The 25,511-nt window shown below is 35.3% G+C and overlaps 1 protein-coding gene across 1 annotated transcript; it reads left to right on the top strand.

Moving 5' to 3' along the window:
• Positions 1 to 13: 13 nt before the first annotated feature.
• On the top strand, positions 14 to 21,340 carry LOC131542942 (ubiquinol-cytochrome-c reductase complex assembly factor 1). The gene is made up of 9 exons (XM_058780047.1): positions 14 to 231; positions 745 to 855; positions 2,305 to 2,412; positions 3,871 to 3,943; positions 4,281 to 4,338; positions 5,696 to 5,804; positions 16,238 to 16,315; positions 16,445 to 16,558; positions 20,687 to 21,340. The coding sequence occupies exons 1-9, from the start codon at positions 157 to 159 to the stop codon at positions 20,819 to 20,821; spliced, it is 861 nt and encodes a 286-aa protein (XP_058636030.1). The 5' UTR covers positions 14 to 156; the 3' UTR covers positions 20,822 to 21,340.
• The last annotated feature ends 4,171 nt before the right edge of the window (positions 21,341 to 25,511 follow it).

The raw sequence follows: 25,511 nt of genomic DNA, 5'->3' as shown, positions 1-25,511 counted from the left end.
ACACGGACCACTTTAAGGGCGGGACAGTTTCTTTGACATTGCTGTAAAGGGGGAGGGACAAAAACAAACAGTTACAAAACGTGCTAGAAATTAACAACCACTGATTCCTGCTTTATAGTTACAGTAATACTCCATTATTGTAACTTTAGCGGAATCATGTATCGGCGACCGCTGCAGTCCGCCGTTAGACAGTTATTAAACGCTTCAGCATCGAGAGCTATCCTCGGAAAGGTAATTTATAGATATTTAAGAATTAAAAAGGCAGTAACATCACTTAAGTACTTTATATTTGGGTCCTTTAAAACTTTTTTCTATTCACGTTCTAAGACTGACGTTGTAATGTTATTTGGAGTTATTATTTACATTTTGAAACCTAATGATGGACAACAGTCTTATCTAACCTGTACTTGTACTACACCAGGTGACATTATGCATAAATACAGAAAATATAGAGTGACAAATATTTATATGTGTATATCTATTTATGCATTTAATATTGCTTATTTATTATGGACGTGCAAGTGCATTTAAGTGCATCTCCTTATTATTATTATTGTTATTAGCAGTGCATTGTGCCTTCATTCTATCAAACTTGATTCATAAAGTTGTGTGTAATATTGTGTTTTACAACATTAATGCATTAGTCATATTTATACCAATTAAGGGATAATAAGAAGTCAAAACCCCCTATTTCTTTCAAACTAGATTGGAAAGCAGTTGTCAGATTTTATATTTTCTTCCCAGGCCATTGAACAAGATGTGTGTCAGTCCAGGGCTTTGGTGGCTTGCCAGATAACAGCGGATGCGGGCGTCCCCAATCACTCACAATACCGAGCTCTTCACAGCACAAGAGAGGTGTGTGATGCTTTTTCTGATCTCGGTTTCCATTTGTCTCTAAGGAATCCTGTCTTAAATTAGCTTAAGTGAACATTTTTGTTTTCTGAAAACTTTTTTAGGCCATAGAATTTCAATCTGTTTAATCTAGGTGGAATAATAAAAATAAATCAATCAATTTATTATGGTAATAAAAATATAATCACCAAATAAAGTCACCATGGATAAACATTACTTTTACCACAATAGTAAAAAAAAAAAAAAAATGTCTAGATACATTAAATTGATGGTAATTGACATAATGCAAAAAACCTGAATCATTTTTAAAAACAGTTCATTATTTTCAGAAAAATGCAAAAATATGCTTTTGTATTGATTTTAGGGTGAAACATGAATGTGTTTTCATAATGGTTAAGTGATTCAAAAACACAAATGGAAGTACGGTAATGTGGAAATTATGTTGTCAAACAAATTTAGACGGTCAAAACTATTGGGTAACACTTTACAATAAGGTCCTATTAGTTAATGCTAAAAATTAACAATGAGCAATTGTTATGTCCCTGTGCACAAGTTATTCTTTGCATTTATTATGTTTGATGTATTGTATATGTTTTACATTTGCTACAGTATAACTTTAGTTAATAAAAATACAACTGTTCATTGTTGGTTCATTTTAGTTCAGCTTCATTATGTTATATTAACGGATACAGCTTTTGAATTTAAAAATGTATTTTTAAATGTTGCAATTAACATTAACTAAGATAATAATAAATGCTTTAGAAGTATTTTTATTGTTAGTTCATGTTAACGAATGTAGTTAACTAATATTATGGAATGGAAACTTACTCTGAAGTGTTGCCTAATTTTAGTTTTAAATAAATATATGTAGCAACACATTTGATGATTTTCTACAAAACTAATTTCATTTCTGGTTCTGAAATTCCAAAAGTCTAAAGACCTTGAGAAGCATATTCTCATTTCCTCCCTATACGACCCCAAAGGGCAAGTGCTGATTATAGTCTACTAAATTTCTACTAGTAAGTATTCCTAATCATTGCAGTAAGACATAAAATCCCGGTGAGAAATCCATTGGGAAAGGTTTTATTGCATCCATAGTGGTGGCTTGAGGGAACATTTTCACTGCAGTGACTCCATAAAGTGTACCCAGGTTGAGCTGGAAATTATTGTAAAATGCTGATCTTAAACAGGAATAGCTGATAGATTTGACATTTTAATGGCTGTTTGTCAATATAAAAAAACCAAAAGCCTTAGAGATCCTTCAAAATGCATCTTGCAACTGAGAGAGTTAGTTTTTCCTGAACGCGTTTGTTTTGTATTAGAATTCCAGTGAGTTTGTAACCTGCTATTGTCAACATATTGTTTATATGCACTGTCTTTGTACACCCATGTGTTTATGCCAGTGTTTTATATAGCTCTAATGCCATATATGTTTCCATATTCTGTTACAAGCTGCATACTGTTAAAGAGACCCCACAGACTACAGATGAAGAGGTGGGGGCCTTCACCAAACTGATTGAGGCCATAGGCTTCACCGGACCCCTCAAATACAACAAATGGGTAAAGAAACAACTTCTAAATCTAGTGTTACGAGACAATTTTATTTTAAATAGAGCCCTTTTTATATTGATGTCACCCATTTGTCACAATTTTTCATAAAAACTGACACAACGTGTGGGTTATATTTCATGCCAAAACCAAGTGAAATACTTTTGAATATTTTTTTTGCATATAGCCCCCTTTATTTTTATAATTGCGTTCATTATTAAATCTTATTATTCTCATTACTGCAATGCAAAAAATGGTTTGCATTACTGTAATGTGGAAAAAAATTATGATATTTAATTGAAATACTGAGGTTATTTCAATTTTAAAGTATTTATACGCTAATATAATAAAACAAAATGCAGTAATGAGAATATAGTGAGAGTCACCTTTGAGAATAATGATTTGTATAAAAATACTCAAAACATGTCCAGACACATTGCATTATAGAGAATTTGGTTGGACGTTTTGCTTAATTATCATAAAAATGTCACTATGGAAAAAACTGGAATAGTCCTTAAAAATAGGATTAAAAAAAAAAAATTATTAATGGATCTAAAAATATGCTTATTTTTATGCTATATAGGATATTAAATTTATTTTTATTTGTATTTATGTATTCATTTATTTAGACATTATTCAACGTCTTAGGTTGAATTTCCAGCCTCCACACCCCTCAAACAGCTCGACTTTGAAGTAGACAGTAGCGGGTTTGCATCCAAAGTTGCGAATTTAACTTATGCGCAAAATTGGAATATCGCATAAAACACAATAAATGCTGTCATTGCTTTCGGAGGTGAATGCTGCTGTTTGGGAACAAACGTGTAAGACAATTATACAGAAATACTTTGATGACAGACTTTGCTCAGGCATTTCAGAACTACATTTCATATGCTATGAAAGAGATCAGTCCACTGCTAGTCAAGTTATTCCGTCTCATAGCGCAAAGTCACATGACTTTTTTGATGCGCTTGGAGGAATTTATTCGCAAAATGCATTTCCATCTCCCATTATTCGCATTAACCCTTTTTCGCACAAGTCAAAAACCACCTCAAGCGAGCATAAAAACTTTTTTTGCGAATTAAGGGATTTTTATTTGAAATTTGGCGTTTCTCAAGCAACACTTCAAAATGCGCATTAAAACAGGGTGATGGAAACCCAGCTACTGTCACGTTTTGGTGCTGGGATGATGACTTCATCTCATACCGCTACCTGTTTTGTGTTTTCAAAAGCAGGGGCCACACTTTGTGAAATCCGAGATGACCTTCCGTGCTAGAGTCATCAGCATCACACGGCTGTCTAAAACTTCAGCATGTCTGCTTCATTTTGGGGCACATGTTTGGCTCGGTAGACCGGACTGAAAATATGAACATTGCCTTGTCGTGGCCAATTTCATCACTTTCTGCTTTTGATCACACCGGATTGAGTGGCTTTTTGATCATGTGTGTCACAAATGTCTCTCTTGTTTTGCAGAAAATTAAGATAGCTGCCTTGCGCATGTACACATGCTGTGTAGAAAGAATCAACTATGACGAGTTTTTTGAAAGTAAGTATTTTTGGTCCTTTTTGTTTTTTACACTCAGACCGTATTATGGCCTTATGAGTCTTATGTCATGCTCATTTAAATTTTCTGAAGAACTCCTAAACACCCCTCACTTTATCCGAAACGTTGAAATGAGCGTAAAGGGACCTTTTCAGCAGCACCTGAAAGATTTATATGGCACTTTACAGCTGTGTTATGTTGTTTTCTTTAGCTGAGGAAAAAACAGGTGTAAACCCAATAGCGGTTTTGGAATCGGAGCCCAAGTTTGCATTGGTTTGGCTACATGTTGTGTTTTCTCGTTCTCCCTTATGATGTCCTGCACTCCCTCTCGTTCTCCCAGAGTGCTCTCTCCCCGACACGCTCAACTCCTGGTTCTTGGTGGCACAGCTCCATGTTTGGTGAGTTTTTGGATGCAGTTCTGCAACAAGCATTGATTGAGTTGATAAATATTTATCTACTAAGTGGATTGCAAATGGTGTTTTAATGGTGATCTGTTCATTCTAAAGAGTGCAATTATATTCTTTGAAATTTAGTAACGTCAAAGTGAACAAATCAACTCTTGGACTTTTTTTTAACAGAGATTTCAATATTTTTTGTGTGTGTGATTGTGCTTTTAAACACTCATTCTGGTTTTAAAACATTGTTTTTGAACTTTTTTTCTGTAATTTTGGAATTTTTAAAATGAAATTCTGACTTTTTTTATTTTTTATTCTGCCATTTTTTCCTAATTTTCAGGATTGCCAGAATGAATAATTATATCCTAATTGTTTTACTTTCTCTCTTGTCTTTGCTTAGTTGATTAGTTACGTAAAAGTAATTTAGATTTTTAAAATATTTCTTAATTTTTTATAGCTTTCTTCATTTGTCTAAAAATGTGTCCATATCCAGATTTTTTGGACGTTCTCTATTGTTTTGGCTTATTTAATTAGTGATGTAGAACTGTCGATTTTTAAAAATAGTTCTTAATAATTCTGTGTCATTCTACATTTGTTTAAAATTTTTCCAAAAACTTTATTTAAAAAATGTAAATTTCTAATCAATTTAAATTTCGAATTCAGTGTGGACAGTACTACAAATGTCATTATTTAATTAAGTATTTGATTAATACTTCTTGAAATCAAATTTAAAATTAAAATAAAATTTTGAATCCAATATGGATGTTGCTACTAATGCCATTGAAGTATTTAATTAATCTTTAAATTTAGTCATCCTCCGAGTCCTCACCAGAGTCACCTATGCCGAAGCACAGGTGTTCTGGATTGGCTGATCTTATGAAAAAATGAGTGAATATGTGATATTGTCAGAATGAGACTTATGATTAATGGTGGCGGTTTGGTGCCAACACTCTGTACACTTCCAGCTAAAGGCACATAGTGTTTGTGCGTGCAGCCGTGCATCTGCATGATGACTAACTGTGTTTGCGCAGAGAAACAAGGTCTGGGAAAACTCACCATCATTCATTCATGCATACACACAACCTCACACCTTCTTATCTCCTATGGTATTCATAAAGGAGTAGTTCGCAAATGTAAAAATGGAGGGAAAACAATGCCATGTGACAGTATTTGTAAAAAAATTGTGTCTATGGTAATTAGCAGCAGGCCACAGATGCTGTCTATTTAACCCAGACTTTTCCTTTACGTGAGTGCATTTTCTGGCTGGTCTCTTAAGTTTCCTAGTTACACAGATCCTGACAGAGCACTCGGCTTGTCAGGCTGTCTTGAGTCAGTGCTCTGCTCTGCTCTGCTCTGACAGGATGTGTCTGGTCCGGATGCGGCAGGAAGGCAGAGCTGGGAAGTACATGTGCCGTTACATCGTCCACTCCATGTGGGAGGATGTGGAGCAGAGGAGCAAGATTATGGGAGTGAGTAGATGTGTTTTTGATTCAACTGCCTCTTTTGAAACACCTTGCCATTAGTATTTTGTGCTTTTTGTGTTTTGCCATCCACGATAGTGATAGTCTATCATCTAGTTCTAGTCTATAAATGCATCATTCATTCATTCATCTGTCAGCTTGATATTTGGCCATTTTGAGATCATCGCTGACTGATAACATAAGAAAATACTAGTGTTCCAATCATTTTGGCCACCACTGTGTATCAAACACAGACTTTCCGAATGTGAATGCATTAGATATGTGCATTAGCACATATTTAGCACACTTTCTGAGCTAAATGTGTTACAAAAAATACATTTTACATGATAAAACAATAGACAATAAAATTAGCATGATGTACTTTTGTGGTTGTGGAACTTGTTTGGTATTTATAAATGCATTCCTGTGTTTACCATAAACTGACTTCTCGACCATTTGGTAGAGGACAATTCCAGGAGAGAACCTGCAGGGTAGAGGTCTTCTCGGGTCCTAAAATCTGTACCTGACCCAAATCGACCCAAATCAAATCTAACCCGAACCCAGCATGCATAAATTAATTTAAAAAAAAAAAAGACCAGACCCGATAAAATTAGACCTGAGTCCGACTGGAACTGACGCCATTTATTTTCGAACCCGATTGGACCTGAATGTAAACAGTGTAAATCCTGGTGTCCTGCTGACTGATTTGGCCGCTGCTCTATTACTTTCATTTCATTATTTACTTCTTTAGTATTACCGTTACCTTTCTGATGGATACAAGTTCAGCTTTCAGTTGTGACCAGTGGATTGGAAAAATACACATGACAGCTCGATAAAAATGAAATCGATAGCCTGAGAAATCATAGAAACGCTAGTGTTGTCTACAACACTATTTACCTCATCTCTGGCGAAGGGCTTCTGTGGCTTTTCCTGATGGATCTCATATTTATAAGATGGATTTCTGTGTGCGAGGTTACCAACGTTTATTCCTTTTCTGTGCACATTTCCCAAAAGAGCACAAACTCGCAAGTACGCATCCAGGACAGTTGAAAAGAATTTGGGTCTTATCGGCCTATTTGGAAAAATCTATTTTGAACTATCAGAGACCCAAGGTTTTCGGATCCAAGTGGACCCTTGAAAACCTCTACTGCATGGTCTGTTAAAAAGATGATTCTTTCTATTAATGCCCCAACTAAATAATGATGAGGACTTTGTACAACGTGATGAAGTACACTTGTGTGAACACGAGGAGAACTGACTTCATACATCCACTAAAAATCACCAAAACACCACTTAATTAAAAAAAAAACCCATCACAAAATGACAAAGAAAAGAATGTTTGTGAGGAGAAAAGATCCTGCGTCATTCATTTCTAGATGCCAGTTGATTTGATATATCTGACATTCAAACATTTTTACGTGTTCAAGTAATGTTTTAGATCACAGCCTATCAGTCTCATGAATCAAGTACTAAGTACTTTCTGCTTTTTATACAACAGATAGTTTGTCAGCCAAATGTTGTAGCATGTGAAATGACTGATGATCAGGTCTTTTGTTTGGATATGTTGAAAAATGGTGAAATACAGTAAAATACTGCCTCACACACACACACACACACTCAGGTTTTAGGATGTAATTACTATGCTCTACAGACTGTGGAGGCATTTGGAGCCGATCGCTGTCCAGCGGAGTAGCAAAAGGTGTTTAAATCTCCGCGAGGTCAGTAAAGATGACATGCTTCTGCTGCGCAGAGAGTGCGCAGATATATATGTGTGTGTGTTTGAGAGGAAGCCAACGCAAGGCGCCTTAGGGGAACTGCTGTCAGAAAGGGTGGGAACAAGACTTCAGCCCAGCTGTGAAAACAAAAATCTCTCTCTCTTTCCCCACACTTCTCTTTGTTGACGTCTCCCCATCTCTTCTACCTTCCGTCTTCATCTTAATAATAGGACTGAATTAGTATTGCTTTAAAGAACAAGCACAACTCGTTCCAGATCTGTGCATGTCAAATATATAGCACATAACATATAGCAGTGTATTGCATAACACCGTGAACTAGTTAACATGAACCAGATCAAACCAGCGGCGGCTAATCAGTCACCGCAACCTTATGGATATGCCAGAGCATGTGAAGGCTGGACGCGAGCCAGCCGTCGACAGATTTCTTTTGACTGTCAGTTAGAGTATTAGCGGTTTTGAGTCGTCGAGTAGTTTATTTATCCGAGGGAACAGCTCTTTGGTTTTCTTTGTCTTGGGATAGAGAAAGCTTTGTTCTCTGAGAGAGAGAGAGATAAACGAAAACCTTAAAGCTCCTGGTAAACAAAATGTTGTGTTGGTGTGGCAAAATGCATGGTTGATTTTTTGAGCTTTTCACATTTAATGCTAATCCAGGGTTGGTAGTTAATCCTGAGTAGTCAGATTTGTGGGGTTATCAGGACTTCATGATCTCATTAGCTATTAGATAGTTTGAAAAAAAATCCTTGTGAAAATTATTATTTACTAATTTGCTATTTTACTTTACTTTTACTTTTCTTTACTATATTTTATTTTATTTAAGTCATTTTTAGAGGTTAGTGATTAAGCTTGGGTAGTCAGCTTGGTGACCAGTCAGCTACTTTATTTAGACTTATATATTTAGCGCTGATGCTTTAATTTAATTTAAAGTTAACTACTTAACTTTTACAGTTTTTTATTTATTTTTTATTTATCGTATCCTATTAAGCACTGTTTCTAAAACCAAACATGTTCATGTGGAAATCTTTGTTGTGTTGTGCATTGTTTTTTTCCGTTATTCATTTATTTTTATATTTTTGTAGTGTCCTGTCATGAGCATACATTGTAAAAAAAAAGTTGAGCCAACTTAAAATTTTAAGGCAACCAGCTTCAGCAGATTTTTGAGTTTTCTCAACTTGTCATTTTAAGTTTATACAACAAAAATTTGAGAATCTCCCACAAAAATAAGTTGAGCAAACTCAAAAATCTGCTGAAGCTGGTTGCCTTAAAATTTTAAGTTGGCTCAACTTTTTTTTTTTTTAACAGTGTAGCATTTTTAAGATACTGTTTAAACTTATAAATAGTGTAAGTTGTATTAAACTTGTCTTTAAAAACCCGCATTCTGCTCTATCTGATCTATTGTAGCTTCTCTGACCACATTGGAAAAATTAAAATTGTGAAATCATATTGAAAAAATTAAAATTCTACTTAATGGACAACATGCTCAGGCAACTAATTAACAAGTGGATTTTGTAAATATGCAGTCGATACAAGATGATAAACATTTACATATGTACATGCGTCTGTATTTATAACTACTTCTCGTCCATCTGTGAAACTGTCAGCATGTACAGTCTGTTTGTCTTAAAGCAGTGTTTCCCAACCCTGGTCCTTGTGTGCCAGAAGTACACTGCATATTTTGTATGCCTCTCTAATCAAACACACCTGATTCAACTCATCAGCTTCTTAGTAGCAACTCCAAGACCTGAAATGGATGTGTCAGATTAGGAAGACATCCAAAATGCGTGTCGAGAGGGGCTTAAGACGCACTGTTTTAAAGCAATAGTTCACTAAAATATGAACATTTTCATCATTTATATCATTCCAAACCAGTTTGACTATAATTCTTCCGTGGAAAACAAAAGTAAAAGATTTTTTTTATTGATGTGCCGGTTGGATTCTCCCTACAATTACATTTAATTTCCACTGGAGTCTTAAGTTTAAGTATCAAGAAAGATGTGAAAGCTCAATGAAAGAACCATAAAGTAGAAATGAGTGAGTAAACGATGACAGAATTATCATTTTGAGTGGACTGTCCCTTTTTGTGTCATACTACCTTGAGCTAGGTTTAATAACTGACCTCAGCCTTGGTTAAGTATAGTGTGAAAAGACATTTTAATGTGATTGACCTCTCTTCCCATCTCACTGAGCAAGAAACCTTAATGAGACTTGTGTGAGAGAAAGATGGTGAGCACTGGAGTAAAATAAGTGCACTTAAAAACACTTTAAATGTCCGCATTTGTGTGTGTGTGTGTATATTTAATGAACTCAGCACCTCTCTTATGCCATGCTGTGCAATGACTTTTTCCATAATGTCACTTTTCCCCCTCTCCCAGAGCCCATAAATCAAAAATCTCCATTTTCTCACGAGGACTCTTAATATAATCCTCTCATTTTTCAGGTGCTCTGTTCAGCCAGTAAGATTTTACAAGCTTATTATCAATTTAACGTTGGAATTGCAGTGAGTATATTAATAATAAGGCTAAAATTTAAGGCCAGATGAAATTTGGGCTCCTAGAGTTGCCCCCTTGCAAGGAATGTCAAACTCATTTTATGTCATGGACCAAAATGGCACCTTATGCAGGTTGTTCTTTTTTTAATTTGGTAAAACTCTGTGTACCCGTGTAGAGACCATAAACGTGTTGTTCTGGTTCATGCCATAAATGATTTATAGATCAAATGAAAAGGAGCATATGGAATGTTTTAATTGTTCATCAGCATCCTTTAGATTTCATATACATACAAAATTAGGGATTATTAGGAATATATTAATAATTATATTGACAGGAAAAAGAGAGAACCACACTCTTTTTTTCCTCCCTAATAACTGTAAAATATGTTGCTGTAATAAAAAAAAATCTTTAAAAAATGTCTAACAAAACCTGACCGAGACATTCCTGAAATATTTTATTAAATGTTTTCAATATTTAAATATTGGAATAAATATTTAAATATTTTAAATATTGGACTTATATGAGCTCTGGGAGTGCATGGGTATTTATTTTCTTTTTAATTATTTTTTTAATTGAAATGTACTGACAGTTTTTGACACGCATGACATAATTTCCTCATATTGGCCCGTTTATGTATATATTCCTATAGTTGCAATTGGCTCATAAACACACGCTTAAATAAACGTGTTCAGTCATCAGTTATGTCCAGCTCTCCTGATCAGAACTCATTCGCATATTATATGAAATGAAATGTGTGTGAAATGGAAAAGGCGTTTGACTTTTGACTTGTCACTTTGCCCAGCGGCTTGCTTCCATCACGTGTATGAAGTTTTTCGGAGCGTGTATGTTGGTTCGACGTGATTTTCAATGAGATGTGAGTGGGGTCGTGGCGTGGTGCACGGTTTGGCTGCAGGTACGTTCGGGACCGAAGACATTTGACCCCTCAGTCCTGGCAGCGGCCATCGAGTGGCACCGTAGAAAAGTGACCTCATTTTCCATCCCAGTCTTTCTTTCTCTTGTGTTCTTTTAGGTTAGGTCTTTTAGGCAGAGAACATTTGCTAACATTACACATTCATTAGCAACATGGCAACGTTTTTTGTTTGTAGTTTTAGTTATACAGTTAAATTAAATTAAAAATGTTGACGTGTTAACTAAGCATCATTTTATTGATTACTTGTTGATTGTTTTTCAGCAATGACTTGCCGGTTTAGCTCCACCCACTTGAAATCTAATTGGTCCATTATCCTTCTCCACATAACTGCATATTAAACATCTGACTGACTGTTTTTTGTGTTACGTTGTGCAGTCATTTCATGTTCAGTTTGGCCAGACTAATAACTTGACTCTTTATTTATTCGGTTATTTTGATCCTTTTATTTGTGCCTTATTTACAGATATTGTGCCTAAACAAATAAAATATTAATATTTATAGATAGATGCTATTTATTTTTTACTATTTAGATTTACTGTTAGAATTACTATTTATTCTAATTCATACTTAATGCCTTGCAGTGATTTGGCAAAATGGTCTTCTTTATTTAGCCTGAAAAAGGTTTTCACTTTTGAAAAATAAAAATTATTGCAATACACAATTAAATGCAATATTAATTATTTTTATTTATTTTTGTTTGTTTTTTCAAAAATTCAAGAAAAGTTCAATTAATTAGTGCTGTCAAACGATTAATCGCATCCAAAATAAGTTTTTGTTTACATAATGTATGTGTTCTGTGTATATTTATGTATATATAAATACACACACATGAATGTATATATTTCAGAAAAAATATTTTATATATTAAATATATTTATTTATAATATAAATTATATAGAATATAAATATAGACATGTAAATATTTCCAAAATATATACTATATGTGTGTGTATTTATATATACATAATAAATAAACACACACATATATTGTGCAAACAAAAACTTTTATTTTGTATGCAATTAATCGCGATTAATTGTTTGACAGCACTAAATATGACCTATTGCACTTAATGTTTAGGGTTATTCCATTATCACTTCATGTAGTAACTTAAAGGTACAGTTTGCTAAAAATAAAAATTCTATTATTTACTCACCCTAATGTTGTTTAAAAACTGTATGACTTACTTTCTTCCATGAAAATGTTTTGAAAAATGTCTCAGAGTTTGTTTTGTCCATGCAATAAAAGGAAATGGGATCCAATGTTATTCAGACCCCAACGTTCCTCAAAATACCATCTTTTATGTTCCACAGAAAGTCAAACAGGTTTGGAATGACATGAGGGTGAATAAACTATAACAGAATTGTCATTTTGGTTGAAGTATTCCTTTAAATGAAGTGATAATGGAATAACCCCAAAAATAAACAGCTTTTATTCGCTGGGAACGCCGGCTCTGTGAAGATGGGAACATGTGCGCACACTTTGACCTGATGTGGAAGTCTGTTTTCACAGGTCAGAAGTGAGGAGGTATTTCCCTTTGTGCCCGACCCGAATGCGTTATTTTTAAGCTGTGAAAAATCGTGTGTAAACGGAGTGTAATCAGCGCGTCTGGCAGGTTTGTAACAGGTCCGTCCTGTTGGATCGGGATACAGTTACAGCGCTGGAAATGGAAGGACCCCCACTCACTCAATCCTCACTACGGTTAGGTTACTTCACCTAATTGTGCTAAAATACTTGTCATTTGTGCCATGTTAGACCAGCCCCCCTTGAACTTTACCTCTACGCACTCACAAGTGTGCCAGGGTGTGTGTGATTTAGGAGTTTTTCTAAGCCATAGTAATAACAGTGAAGTGAGATATGACACTAATTTGGTGGTATGAGGCGAGATTCTGCTTCTCAAGCAAGTTTTTGGTCTCTTGGCCTAATTAGTGTGAGGTATTAAATATCCCGGCTTGGTTTTACCGACCTGCGTCACAACACGGGGAAAGGAGGATGAAGGGATGAAGATGGATGTACAGGAGGGGAGATCAGGGTGGACACTGGGAGGGAAAAATTCAAGACGGGAAGCAAGTGAAAGGAGAGAAAAAACATATTGAAGTATGTAAACGTTACTGTGCATTACTGTAGTGGTTATAAACATCTTGACTCAAGCGTTATGGCAGTGGTTAACATAAAACAGGGCTGGAAGTTGATTCTAAAAATAATCTATTCTCTGATTCTGGGACATTGGGAAACTGGAGTCTGTCGTTTGGATTCATTTACATGATTTGAATCTTTTGATTCTCTTCAGCAAAAAGACTGCTTTAACTTGCTAATTTGGGGTTTATAAGACTTATTAATATTCAGAAATATCCATTTGCCACTATCAGATGGGAACTGAAGAGCGACACTATTGCTTTCTGTAGAGCTGCTTTATAACTGAGCTGGATTTGTTTCATAATTGAGTAATTTTGCAACATTGACAGATATCAAACTGACCTGACTCAGCATCAAACTAAATGGAGCTAAAATGACAATTTTTTTTCTCTGGAAAGCTGTTTAACATATGAAATTAAAATCTTTTCATAATTGAATTTTGCGACATTAACACTTGTTGAACTGAACTGAATCAACAGTGAACTAAATTGAGCTGAATCGTGTCTTCTATAGAGCTGCTTATAGATGAATTTAATTTGTTTCGTAATTGATGAACTTTGCATCAGCGACACTGTAATTGAACTGAATCAGCATTGAACTCAATTGAGCTGAACACTGACTTCTGTAGAGATTTTTAACAGTTAAAATCGAAGTCATTTCATAACTGACTAATTTTCACTGAATTGAATCAGCACTGAACAAAATTGAGCTAAACAAAGACACTTCTGCAGAGCTGCTTAACAGTTAAAATTGAAGTTGTTTCATAATTGAATTTTGCAGCATTATTTTTCAGTTTATTACTGTGAAGCAGCTTTGAAACTAGCTGGCAACTGGTGAGTGTCATATTTCGGTGAATATTTGAGTCATTCACTCAGATTCATTCAAAAAGACTTGTTTGAATCAATCAACTTGTTCATTGATTCATTTATTGACCAATCACCAGTCAGGTGTTGACTGTAAATATTAGAACAGTTCACTCAGATTTGTTCTAAAGAATCAACTGAATCAATCAACTTTCTCATTAATTCATTTGGTGACCAGCAGTTGGCAACTGGTGATTGTCCTTTTGAGTATTTCAGTGAATATTTCAATCATTCACTCAGATTTGTTCTAAAGCAGTGATCCTCAAATCTGGCTCACGAGATCCACTTTCCTGCAGAGTTTAGCTCCAACCCTGATCAAACTCCCCTACCTGTGATTGTCTAATGATCCTGAAGACATTGATTAGCATGCCCAGGTGTGTTTGGTTAGGGTTAGAGCTAAACTCTGCAGGAAAGTGGATCTCGCGAGCCAGATTTGAGTATCCCTGTTCTAAAGAATCAATTGAATCAATCAACTTGTTCATTTATTCATTATGTGACAAGCAGTTGGCAACTGGTTTTTGAGTATTTCAGTAAATATTTGAATCATTCACTCAAATTTGTTCCAAAAGACTCATTTGAATCAATTGACTTATTCGTTAATTCATTGGGTGACCAGTAGTTGTAATCATTCACTCATATTTGTTCAGTTGAACAAAATGATTTGTAGCGTTCTGTGAAAGCAAAAGAGAATTGCTCAGAATGAATGTTCACATACTTGCGTCGAATGTTTCGAGCTGTGGGCAGGAACACAAAGGAGAGCGAGCGTGCAGAGAAGACGGGCCGGGTAGAAGAGTTAAAGCACAGCCAGATGAGTTTGATTATTTGCAGGTCTGCGTAATTATGCACAGGTGCTTTTCTGCCCTGTGCGCACACGAACACACACACACGCTGTGACCCGACGCACTCCAAGCATGCAGAAAACCCGACATACAAGACTTAAGAATAAACACACTTGTTTTGAAAATCTCCCCACCCAAAACCTCCCAAGGGTTGGTGTCTGTGGCCGTTGTGCGTATGTGTGTTTAGATTCATCTGGAGCGAAGCACCTGGGCAGGCCTCTCGCGTCAGATCCAGTCCTGCTTTTGTTTTCGGGGTAAAGATTGTTGCATTGTCATCCATATGTTTGATATTTAATGTCAAGGACTATTGCAGCTCCGACTAAATGCGTAACTGTGACCTCAGTGTTAGGCAGAGACTCAATCGCTCCATCACCTGTTAGCGTCTAAATGATGCTTTACCAATTAAACAAAAGTCATGGTGTGAGAATCTGAGATCCTTCTCTCTCTTTGTTTTTTTTTTTGTTTTTTTGCGCTCATAGTATGACATTATTGTACATTTCATGATCCAAAAATAGCTGTTAATGGCATTTTATTTTTTGTTTTTTTAATTTTTGATCTGTCACTAGGCATATTGGTGTGAATATTATGTTTTGTTGTGTTTTAATTCTAAATGATGACAAAAGTCACAGTGAAGAATCTCCATTCACATTTATTTATTTTATTTTATTTTTTAATTCAAGGTATGATATGATTGTATTTTACAATGGCTGATTTTAGGGTCCAAAATGATCTGTTAATGGCTAATTTATTATTTTTGTAATTTATTGTTATTTTAGTTTTATTTATCTTGTTTTATTCCTTTTTTATATTAGAATTAATTAACTTCATCAACAGAATTATTGACCAGTGCCCATAATATCAACATAAGGAAGTTGTGAATTGTGATTAATCATCCTGACCAATATTTCAGTTGGATACTAATTGTCCAAATTGGTGTAAATATTGTTTTACCTAATTTGTTTACTTGTCCTTGATGCTTTAAAAAGGTAATGAAAGTCACAGTGAAGAATCTCTACTTATATTTCTTATTTTAGGTTACATGATGTGAATGTACTTTTCATTAGCTGGTTTCAGGGTACAAAATTATCTGTTAGTAGCTTAATTAATGACTAATATAATTTAATGAAAATTAAATTTTCATTTTTGGTGTAGTTCAATTGTATTTTACGGAAGTTCTAAGCGGCCATGCATTCAACTTAATTTTCTCCTTATCACGACATAAAAGTTGTTTTCTCGTTATCACGACTTTATTTTAGTTTAGTTGTATTTTATTATTTTTGACAGATTTACATTTGTTTCCGTCAAGGCTATTGTCCAATAACGATAATATCACAGCAGAAAATTGTGAATTATGATTAATTGGCCTGACCACTGTTTCAGTCTGTCACTAGTTATGGTGAAGTGGTCTGAATATTGTTTTTTAATTCATTGTTTCACATTACCTTTTTCATAGATTGATGCCATTCAAAGAAAGGAGAGCATGAAGGTGATGACGGAGACGTTCTACGCTGCGCTTTTTGGTTATGACGAGGTAAGCGGTTAAGCCCAAAGTTGTTAACTATTATCAGTACTAGTTCTGCATATCATAACAGTCAATTTAAGAACTGTCAAGAGTTAACAGTAAGATTCACATCTCATGTTTCTCTACTGTATGTTTTAGGGAATTCTGTCAGACGATTGCGTTCTTGCGGCGGCGCTCTGGAGAAATATGTTCAACAGACACTGTGAAGACCCCAGACAGCTCGAGCTGATGGTCGAATATGTCCGCAAACAGGTCAGTGTGTGTGTGTGTGTGTGTGTGTGTGTGTGTGTGTGTGTGGATGGTCAGAGGCCAGTTCTCTACTCCTGTGCAAACAGAGACGTGTGTATATACAGCTCTGACTTCCTCGCACACATAAACACATTGGAGTTGCTGCACATCACCCACTCCGTCACTCAAATCAACTGGCACTGTGTTTAACAAGCAAACGCCCCCCATCTCCACCCCATAATGTGACGTTCATTGGGTTCAGCATTTACTGTGTGTTTGTGGAGAGCTTTCCCTTCCCTTTCACCCCTTCATGAGCCCCTCTTCAGCCTCAACAACATCCATGCTAGAGCTGCACAGTTAATGAAAAACGTAATCAAGATTATGATTATCACTACTGCGATTTAATTGTGAAAAGTGTCAGTTGGAGAATTCCATTGTGGTCTACCGTTCACAACATGTTTTTTGGTGTACAGTTAAAATTATGCCTGAGGGTTGGTACACATTTCCTGATTCAGATTCATGTATTCTGAATTGATTAGTTTCAAATTCATTTGGGTATATTTCAGTTATAAAGTCAGAGGAAGGGATGGGAGTTTATGCTTGAGTGATAATGAATATCGTATTATAATAAAATAATATGTTTAGGTTAACTGGATTCCAAAAAATATGAATGTGAAGGAAAGGTGCTAAGATCCCATCACTACAAAAGTGGACAAAAATGTGTTTGCTGTCAACTCCAGATGCAATGTGAATGCATAAAGTTAACATTTTATTTAATTTTTTTAAATACTCCTTTCACTTTTGGTTTACGTGAGAGTGATTTATTTTGAGTAAGGACACATTAAGTTGATCCAAAGTGACAGCAAAGACATTTATAATGGTACAAAAGATTTCAATTTCAAATAAATGCTGTTCTTTTCTCTTCATCAAAGAGTCCTGAAAGAAATGTATCATGGTTTTCACAACAAATGAAGCAACACAACTGTTTTCACCATTGATAATAACAATACATGTTTCTTGAGCAGTAACAGTTTCTTTTGACAGTGAAGACTGGATTAATGAATGCTGCAATTTTGATTAGATAAATGCAGTTTTAGTGAACGTGAAAAACACTTTCAAAAACATTACATAGTGCATGAAATGAATATATGTCAAATTGCACAGCATTTGTCCCAAAAAAAATTGCCATATGATTTTTTTTTTTATTCCAACTTCTGTCACCCACACATCCTAGAAATTACTAGTTCCAAATCCTTTTATACTTCAGTCGTTTGTGAAATGAATTCAGTTTTTCTGATTCTGTGTCAAATTTGTTGACAAGCTCACTCATTGGCGTGAATCTCTGAGAGATTCCTCCAGCACACACCTTACCCTCTGGTCAGAGTGGCGTGAGACGGATGTAAACACAAACAGGAACTGTTGATCTGCCAGTGTTGTCACGCCAATGTGTGTCAGTAATTTTGCTAACAATAGGCTTTTCCACCCAGACTTGAGTTCTTGACCTGAAATAGAGCAGTTTGAACTGTTCGGGTTGTTTTAGGAAGCAGTGTTTCAGATTCAAATGTTTCAGGGGTAGCAATTTACAGTGCATGAATACAACAACCTATTACTGTCATAGTAGGTGGTAAGTACTTTGTTTTTAGTTATTTATTTATTTGCTGTATTGGCCTGTAATAAACAGGATGTTGTATAGTCTGATGGCCATTATCCCAAAATAAGACCTGACCCTGGTCTGGGTTTATTCTGTTATGACTTGCTGACCTTATGTTGTCTCTTACTTTTTTTTTCTGCTATATCTCAGACTTCTTTCTTAGATTTCAAAAGTATTAAACAGTTTCATGTTTTCTACTGTATGTTACAATGTCAGCCTTTAAGGGATTACTTTGTGACCTTTTCCCAGTGTCTGTGTATGAGGAACAAAGTCCATCTAAAGACCCCATCAAGTGCTCTCATCATTCAACAAAGCACACAACGATGGTTCTCCATCACTGCCGAGCCATGAGCTCATTACAGGTGCAGGCAGGAATTTATTATGAACGAGAGTGTTTGCGAGAGGAGTGTGTTATACGCCGCGGCTGCGCCGGTGCTTGCGGGCATTCTGAGAAAAGAAAGAAAAACAACAAATAAGCGTCATCCGTCGGCCCCCCGAGCGTCAGGGGCCTGCTTAGCTCGGGATGGAGCGAGGAGCAGAAGGAGAGCTGGAGCGAGTGAGAAGGTGAAAAGAAAAGAAAACAGTCACAGGTGCAGCACATGAAGCATGGCAGCGACTGATGACACAGTGCAGAGAGGGACACCGTCGCCATGGCTACAGCGGCCTCTCCTGATGAAGTCACACGGTGCGCTCGCATATGTGCGCCGGTGCTTGACTGCATCGTTATTCAACGCTAATTGCTCTCGACAAACACCCGCTAGCTCTGACATCATCGTGTGTGTGTGTGTTTGACTTTCTGTTTTTAAACTCCTGCAGCAGTAAGAATGCTCCACTGGCTCATTTAAAGTGTGGCAGCTTTTTTCCGAGCTGAGATGTGAGTTTGAGTTTGGAAATGAAAAGGACGACTTTATTTCACCCCAAATAAGCAAATTTACTCCACCTCATGTCATTCCAAACTCCTATGACTTCCTTTATTCTGTGAAATACAAAAGGAGATGGTTTGAAAAATCTCCCTGTCTTTTCATATACATATATCATGAAAATATACAGTGACCAGGTCTGTCGACCTCCAAAATTGACTTAAAAGCATCATAAAATATTCATTGGGGTCATACAGTACCATTGAATAGTTTGGAGTTGGTAGGATTTTTTAAAAATGTTTTTGAAAGAGTTCTCTTCTGCTCACCAAGGCTGGAAAAATACAGTAAAAACAGTAATATTGTGAAATATTAGTGCTATTTAAAATAACTGTTTTTTTATTTGAATTTATTTTAGCATGTAATTTATTCCTGTGATGCAAAGCTGAATTTTCAGCATCATTACTCCAGTCTTCAGTGTCACATGATCCTTCAGAAATCATTCTAATATGCTGATTTGCTGCTCAAGAAACATTTCTGATCGTTATCAATGTTGGAAACGGTAGTGCTGCTTCATATTTTTGTGGAAACCATGATTTGTCTAGGATTTTTTGAATAATCGAGTTAAAAAAACAGCATTTATTTGTCTTAAATGTCTCAACTTTCTCATTCTTGTGTATTGAACATATAATATCTTTTAAAAAAATCATACTGAGCACATTTTTGAACAGCAGTGTATATCTGTGCATTTTGCAGATGGCTCATCCAGTCAGATTTTATAGCTGAAACTGTCTGTTGAGTTTTCATCGGTTTGTAATTAGTTCCCAGGACGCTGCTCTGGTCCTGTGTTCATTAGCACAGCTGTCTTCACTGTAGCCAGCAGTTTAAATTAGTGCGCCTGTTTTAAACACTAGGAGGTGAATTCATTGAGTCTGTCTTTTTACAGCGCTGTTATTGAAATGAGGTAAATTGAACCTGGATTTGTTCAGGCTCGCTGTGAGGTTCAGCCTCTGCGTTTGGACCACGTTTGTATTTTGTGAATTCATTGTAGAGTTAACCGGGGCTAGTTGTCACAATTTTCACTATAGTAAACTATAGTCATATCTTAAAGTCTTGGCAAATAAAAAATATTAAACAAAAAAACACTTTTGAACATTTTTATTTCCCAGGTGAGCAGATACACATGCACACTTGTGTGTGGCAAGTTTTCACAATGGGAAGCTGCTGTTTATTGCCACAGATTTTAGAATTATTTATTTATTTATTTTTATTTTTTTAAAGCACTACGTAGTATAAAAAGCCCTCTTCCAAAGCATATTTGGAATGCATATTAATGTATTGGAATGCATTTGAATGGCTTTTACAGTGGAATATAAACCATAAAACAATTATGAAACACAAAATTGGTCAAGAAAAAGCAAATATAATTTTAATAATTTATTTTTATATATTTTCAATTTGAAAATTTTTATAATTTTGTCAACTGCTTCTACCTGACATTTCTGAAAAAAAAAAGAAATAACTTTTGTCCTGATAACATAGTTGAAATTTTTGGTCAGAATATACTGCCGTGGGTTTTTTTTTTTTTTTTGGTTTTTTTTCTTGGCTGCCACGGATAATACAGATGTTCTTTTCTCCACACAGATGCAGTTCATTGATGCTCTGGATGGGGAGGACCTGCTTTTAACAGGAGAGGTGAAATGGCGCCCCCTGGTGGAGGACAACGCCCAGAGCATCCTGAAAGTTCCCAGCCCCACCTACAATGATGCTGGTCTCTGAGAGCCATCTCGCCTAGAGTTGCCAATCAGCACACGAGTAGCCAATCAGGAAGCAGCACTCACCTGATTAGTCACACCCTCTTCCTTGATCTGTCTTTCCCTGTCTTTCCTGACTCTCCCTTCTGGTTTGTCAGCTCCCCTCGTCAACACAGCGATGTGAATACAACAAACACGTACACAAACACACACACACATACACATTTATTCTCACATGTATTGAGAGTATTAAGGACTCACCAGAATGGTTTTGCACTCTCCTTTTCTAAAGCTATAGAGAATTCTTGTATTTATATGTCTTTCCATATGGCTGCAATGTTGCAATATTTATAGGAATATTTCCTGGCTCTTTCACTGTACCTCTCCTCAGCATTTACAGTGCAAACGGTTGTTGTTTTTTATTTCACTCTCAATGTGTTGGAGGAAGATGTTTCGAGTGTGTGTGAATGTGAGTGTATTTTTTACTTGTCAGGGTCGTCCACCAATAAAAGCATGTCTCCAGTAATGACCTCTTCTGACTTCACAGGAATCTCACTTTTTTTGTGTCTATATCGGTTTCATCTCAACCATTTATTGCTTTGATTAAACCTCAGGAATTTCTTTGTCTATCTATAAAGTGTATTGCTAACTGAGGTATTCTGCTAATAATACTAGTAGTAGTAGTAGTAGTAATAATCGTAATAATAATTTGCAAAGTGAAAATTAAGTCTATTTTAGAACCATATTTTTTATATTGTGACATTTCTGTAATGTTTGTTTACATAACATTTTAGTTCTTAATTCCTATTATTTTTGAGGATTCTCTTTACTGTAATAGTTATTTTGTGCTGTAGTAAAAAAAAAATTGTTTTTTAAAAATGCAAATTTAAAAAATAAATGATCTATCAGTATAAACTATTGTAAATAATAAAAAAAATACTATTTAATATATACGATATCTACCATATAATATTTAAATGTAATGTTTTACATTATAGTAATGACATTTTTGCATCATCATGAAAATGAGAATTTCTTAGTAAAATGTTTTATTACCATGAAAATACCTTCACAATGCAATAATAATAATAACAATAATTCCTCTGTTTATACAAATAGAATTTCCTCAAAATTAATTTATCATCTCAGAAATAATATATACATACATGCATCCTGTATACATATATACATATTTTTTTTTGCATCATGGTAATAAGAATTTGTTAGGATATATGCTTAATGTCACAATGCAATTATAATAATGATTCCAAAAATAGGCTTCTTTTTTGTACAAATTAGAGTTTCTTCCTTTTTTTCATTGATTTTGGGGTGAAATCCAGTTATTATATTGGAAATAATATTGTTTTTCACTTTTAATTCACTTTTGTGTAAAAATGTCTTTGGCAGGATGATGAATAATGAGGAGATTGCTTTAAGGAAGTTCATCGCACCATAAATGGAAAGTCAAATGGAGCACAGCATGCTATGCAGTATACGGTAGAATGCTATTCTGAACTCAGCCCCTCTCTCAGTGAGTAACAGAAGTGTGCTAGCTAATAGTTGTAGGTCAGCTGTAGGGCCGCAGATGGCCAGTGGTTGCTGTAGCAATGGCAGGTGTTCTGTTACGACCTGTTGGCTTCCCATCTGCTTTACAGCGACTACAGGGTGTCCGTCCAAAATTCGAGTTCATATCATTATGGTTATGTTCGTATGTTATAAGACTGATGTGAATGTGTGTATAAACACTGCTGAGTGTTTCAATCTTGAAACTGGATTTGCATCAACTTCATTATGTTACTATAAAGGAAAAAGTCAGCACAAAGACATTGCGTGCTTTAATGAATGTTCCGGGTTCATTACAATGGAATGCTGTTAATTACCACAGAAAATTCTTTGAAGTTTCTTTAAAAAGACTAGGTGACAGTACTGAAACTGATGACACACCAGCTTGTCACTGCATTTACAGTCATGATATGTGCAAGGATACAAGTGAAAAAGAAATAGAAATTTCTTCTTAGGAACATACTGTCTCATAGGTTTCCAATTGATACTGTCATAGATGATGTTAAAGGAGCGTAACTTATTTAGAACTCAGGATATTCCTTAAGAAGGTGCTAGTCATGTAATTGGAGATTCATCTTTTTGAGACAACAGGGGGCGCTCAAATTTACCAAAAAAGTTGCTGTGCTTTAGTGATCCCTGTACAAAGCGCTCTTCACCAGTGCAGTGTAGTTTTGAAGGGTTTATAATTCTTCATGCCAGTGTGGAAAATCCTTGTCTTCCCAAACGTGAACCATTATGCCATTTCTACAGAAATGTATCAGCTGTACTGCTGCTGTCCTGATCAGTGTTTGCAGATCTTCAGTAGGTCAGGAGTATTGACAGGTGAATGTCATCAAGTGTCATGTGCTTCACAAATCCATCATATTTTTATTGTACATACTTGTGATTGCAACATCCACCAAACTAAGCACAGACGTTCAGCCGGTATTCTGTGTTTTCTAACCAATCTATCTATCTATCTATCTATCTATCTATCTATCTATCTATCTATCTATCTATCTATCTATCTATCTATCTATCTATCTATCTATCTATCTATCTATCTATCTATCTATCTATCTATCTATCTATCTATCTATCTGTGTATGTGTCTGTCTATCTATTTATCTATCTATCTATCTATCTATCTATCTGTCTGTCTGTCTGTCTGTCTGTCTGTCTGTCTGTCTGTCTGTCTGTCTGTCTGTCTGTCTGTCTATCTATCTATCTATCTATCTGTGTATGTGTCTGTCTATCTATTTATCTATCTATCTATCTATCTGTCTGTCTGTCTGTCTGTCTGTCTGTCTGTCTGTCTGTCTGTCTGCCTGTCTGTCTGTCTGTCTGTCTGTCTGTCTGTCTGTCTATCTATTTATCTATCTATCTATCTATCTATCTATCTATCTGTCTATCTGTCTGTCTGTCTGTCTGTCTGTCTGTCTGTCTGTCTGTCTGTCTGTCTGTCTATCTATCTATCTATCTATCTATCTGGGTCAATATCACCATAGAGTGCCTTTCAACCCTCACAATACTCAAAAATTTTGGTTTTAATTTCCCATTCGCTTTATGTCATATCATAAACAGTAGACACTCAAGTTCTATAGTAACAAATTAGCTGAGCTCCCACACATTTTTTTAGATAATTATGGGCCATTATTCAAAGCAGAAACCATAAGATATGTCCACCCTGTCATGGACATATATATTACTGTTAAATACGTTTTCATTGAAAAATCAAGATGCAAATTATATTTTCTGAAAGGTATGATGTCCCTTTCCTAAACAGGGTTATTTGTTTGCTTTCAAATTATAAATACATAAAAGATTTTATGTAAACCATGTGTTTTTAAAGAAACTCATACAATTCGCACATGTATTTTTTCTTATTTTGAGAAAACTGTGATATTTGGATGCAGTTTTTTGTTTGTATGTAATTGCCCCCACACCTAGCTATTGAACACTGAATTATATAGATATGATTGAATTATTATTTAAAATATTATTGTAAATTATTAAGATGACAGGGTGGACACATAAAGCAGAACACACAAAGCATGACAAAATATGACAATGAAACATTTATTCAACTTCGAAAAAAATAATAATAAATAATATAATAACATTCTCAATCACATTGATCTATTTATTAAGATGACAGGGTGGACACATAAAGCAGAACACACAAAGCATGACAAAATATGACAATGAAACATTTATTCAACTTCGAAAAAAATAATAATAAATAATATAATAACATTCTCAATCACATTGATATATCCCCCATTCCTTTTCATTCAGTCCACCCTGTCATGCTTATGTCCACTCTATCGAGTCTTAAGTGGCCGACAGGGTGGACATTTTGAGCTTCAATTATCATATTATCTTACAAAAAACTGTGACTAGCTAAATATTTAGTCTGGTTGTTGAAGAGAATTTGTTTTATTTAAATTTACATATTTTGAAAATACTGTATTCTAATCACTTCTGGCATATTTTATGCCGACAGGGTGAACATGTTAAGCTTTGGCAAAGCAAGTAAGCAAACTCATACGAAGAAAATCTGTCAATTGAAAAGTCACCAACTTATTCACCTAAGAGCTTGAAATTCCCGCCGCTGAAGAAACAAAACATCTGTTGTCCTGATGTCACTAAAGGGGATGGCCTTTTCTTAAAGAGGTGGATTTCCCAATACGACAGGGTGGACAACCATTCAAGGGACATGGAAAAACTCAAACTGAGCAATCTCTTATTTACAAAAATATTAATAGAGAACAAAATTTTTACATTTTATGATTTGACAGTATTCTACTATCATTCAAATTTAATGAGCAGTGCATGGGACATAGCAAAATAATACGCATCCTCTTACACAAAACTGAAAAAAAAGTGTAGAAAATGTATCTAAAGAGCCAAGTAATGCTTTTGTCATGAATATAAAAACTTAAGCCTAATATAACACACCCTTTCACAGTCATTTTCATGTTAAGCAATCATTGCAAATGAGTTATTTATGTACAGGATACCAAAAGGCACCCTACAGTGATATTGACTCATCTACCGGTATCTATCCATCCATCCATCCATCCATGAATGAATGAAACCTGTACAATGTTCTCAGTTCCAGGTGTTTTAAGCTCAGTTTGTCTGGAGAAACTGTTCTAGTTTCAGTTTTA

This window comes from Onychostoma macrolepis, chromosome 06 (assembly GCF_012432095.1).
Source record: "Onychostoma macrolepis isolate SWU-2019 chromosome 06, ASM1243209v1, whole genome shotgun sequence".
Taxonomy (NCBI): Eukaryota; Metazoa; Chordata; class Actinopteri; order Cypriniformes; family Cyprinidae; genus Onychostoma; species Onychostoma macrolepis.
Note: the sequence above shows the minus strand (reverse complement) of the source record. Positions and strands in the feature narration are given on the sequence as shown.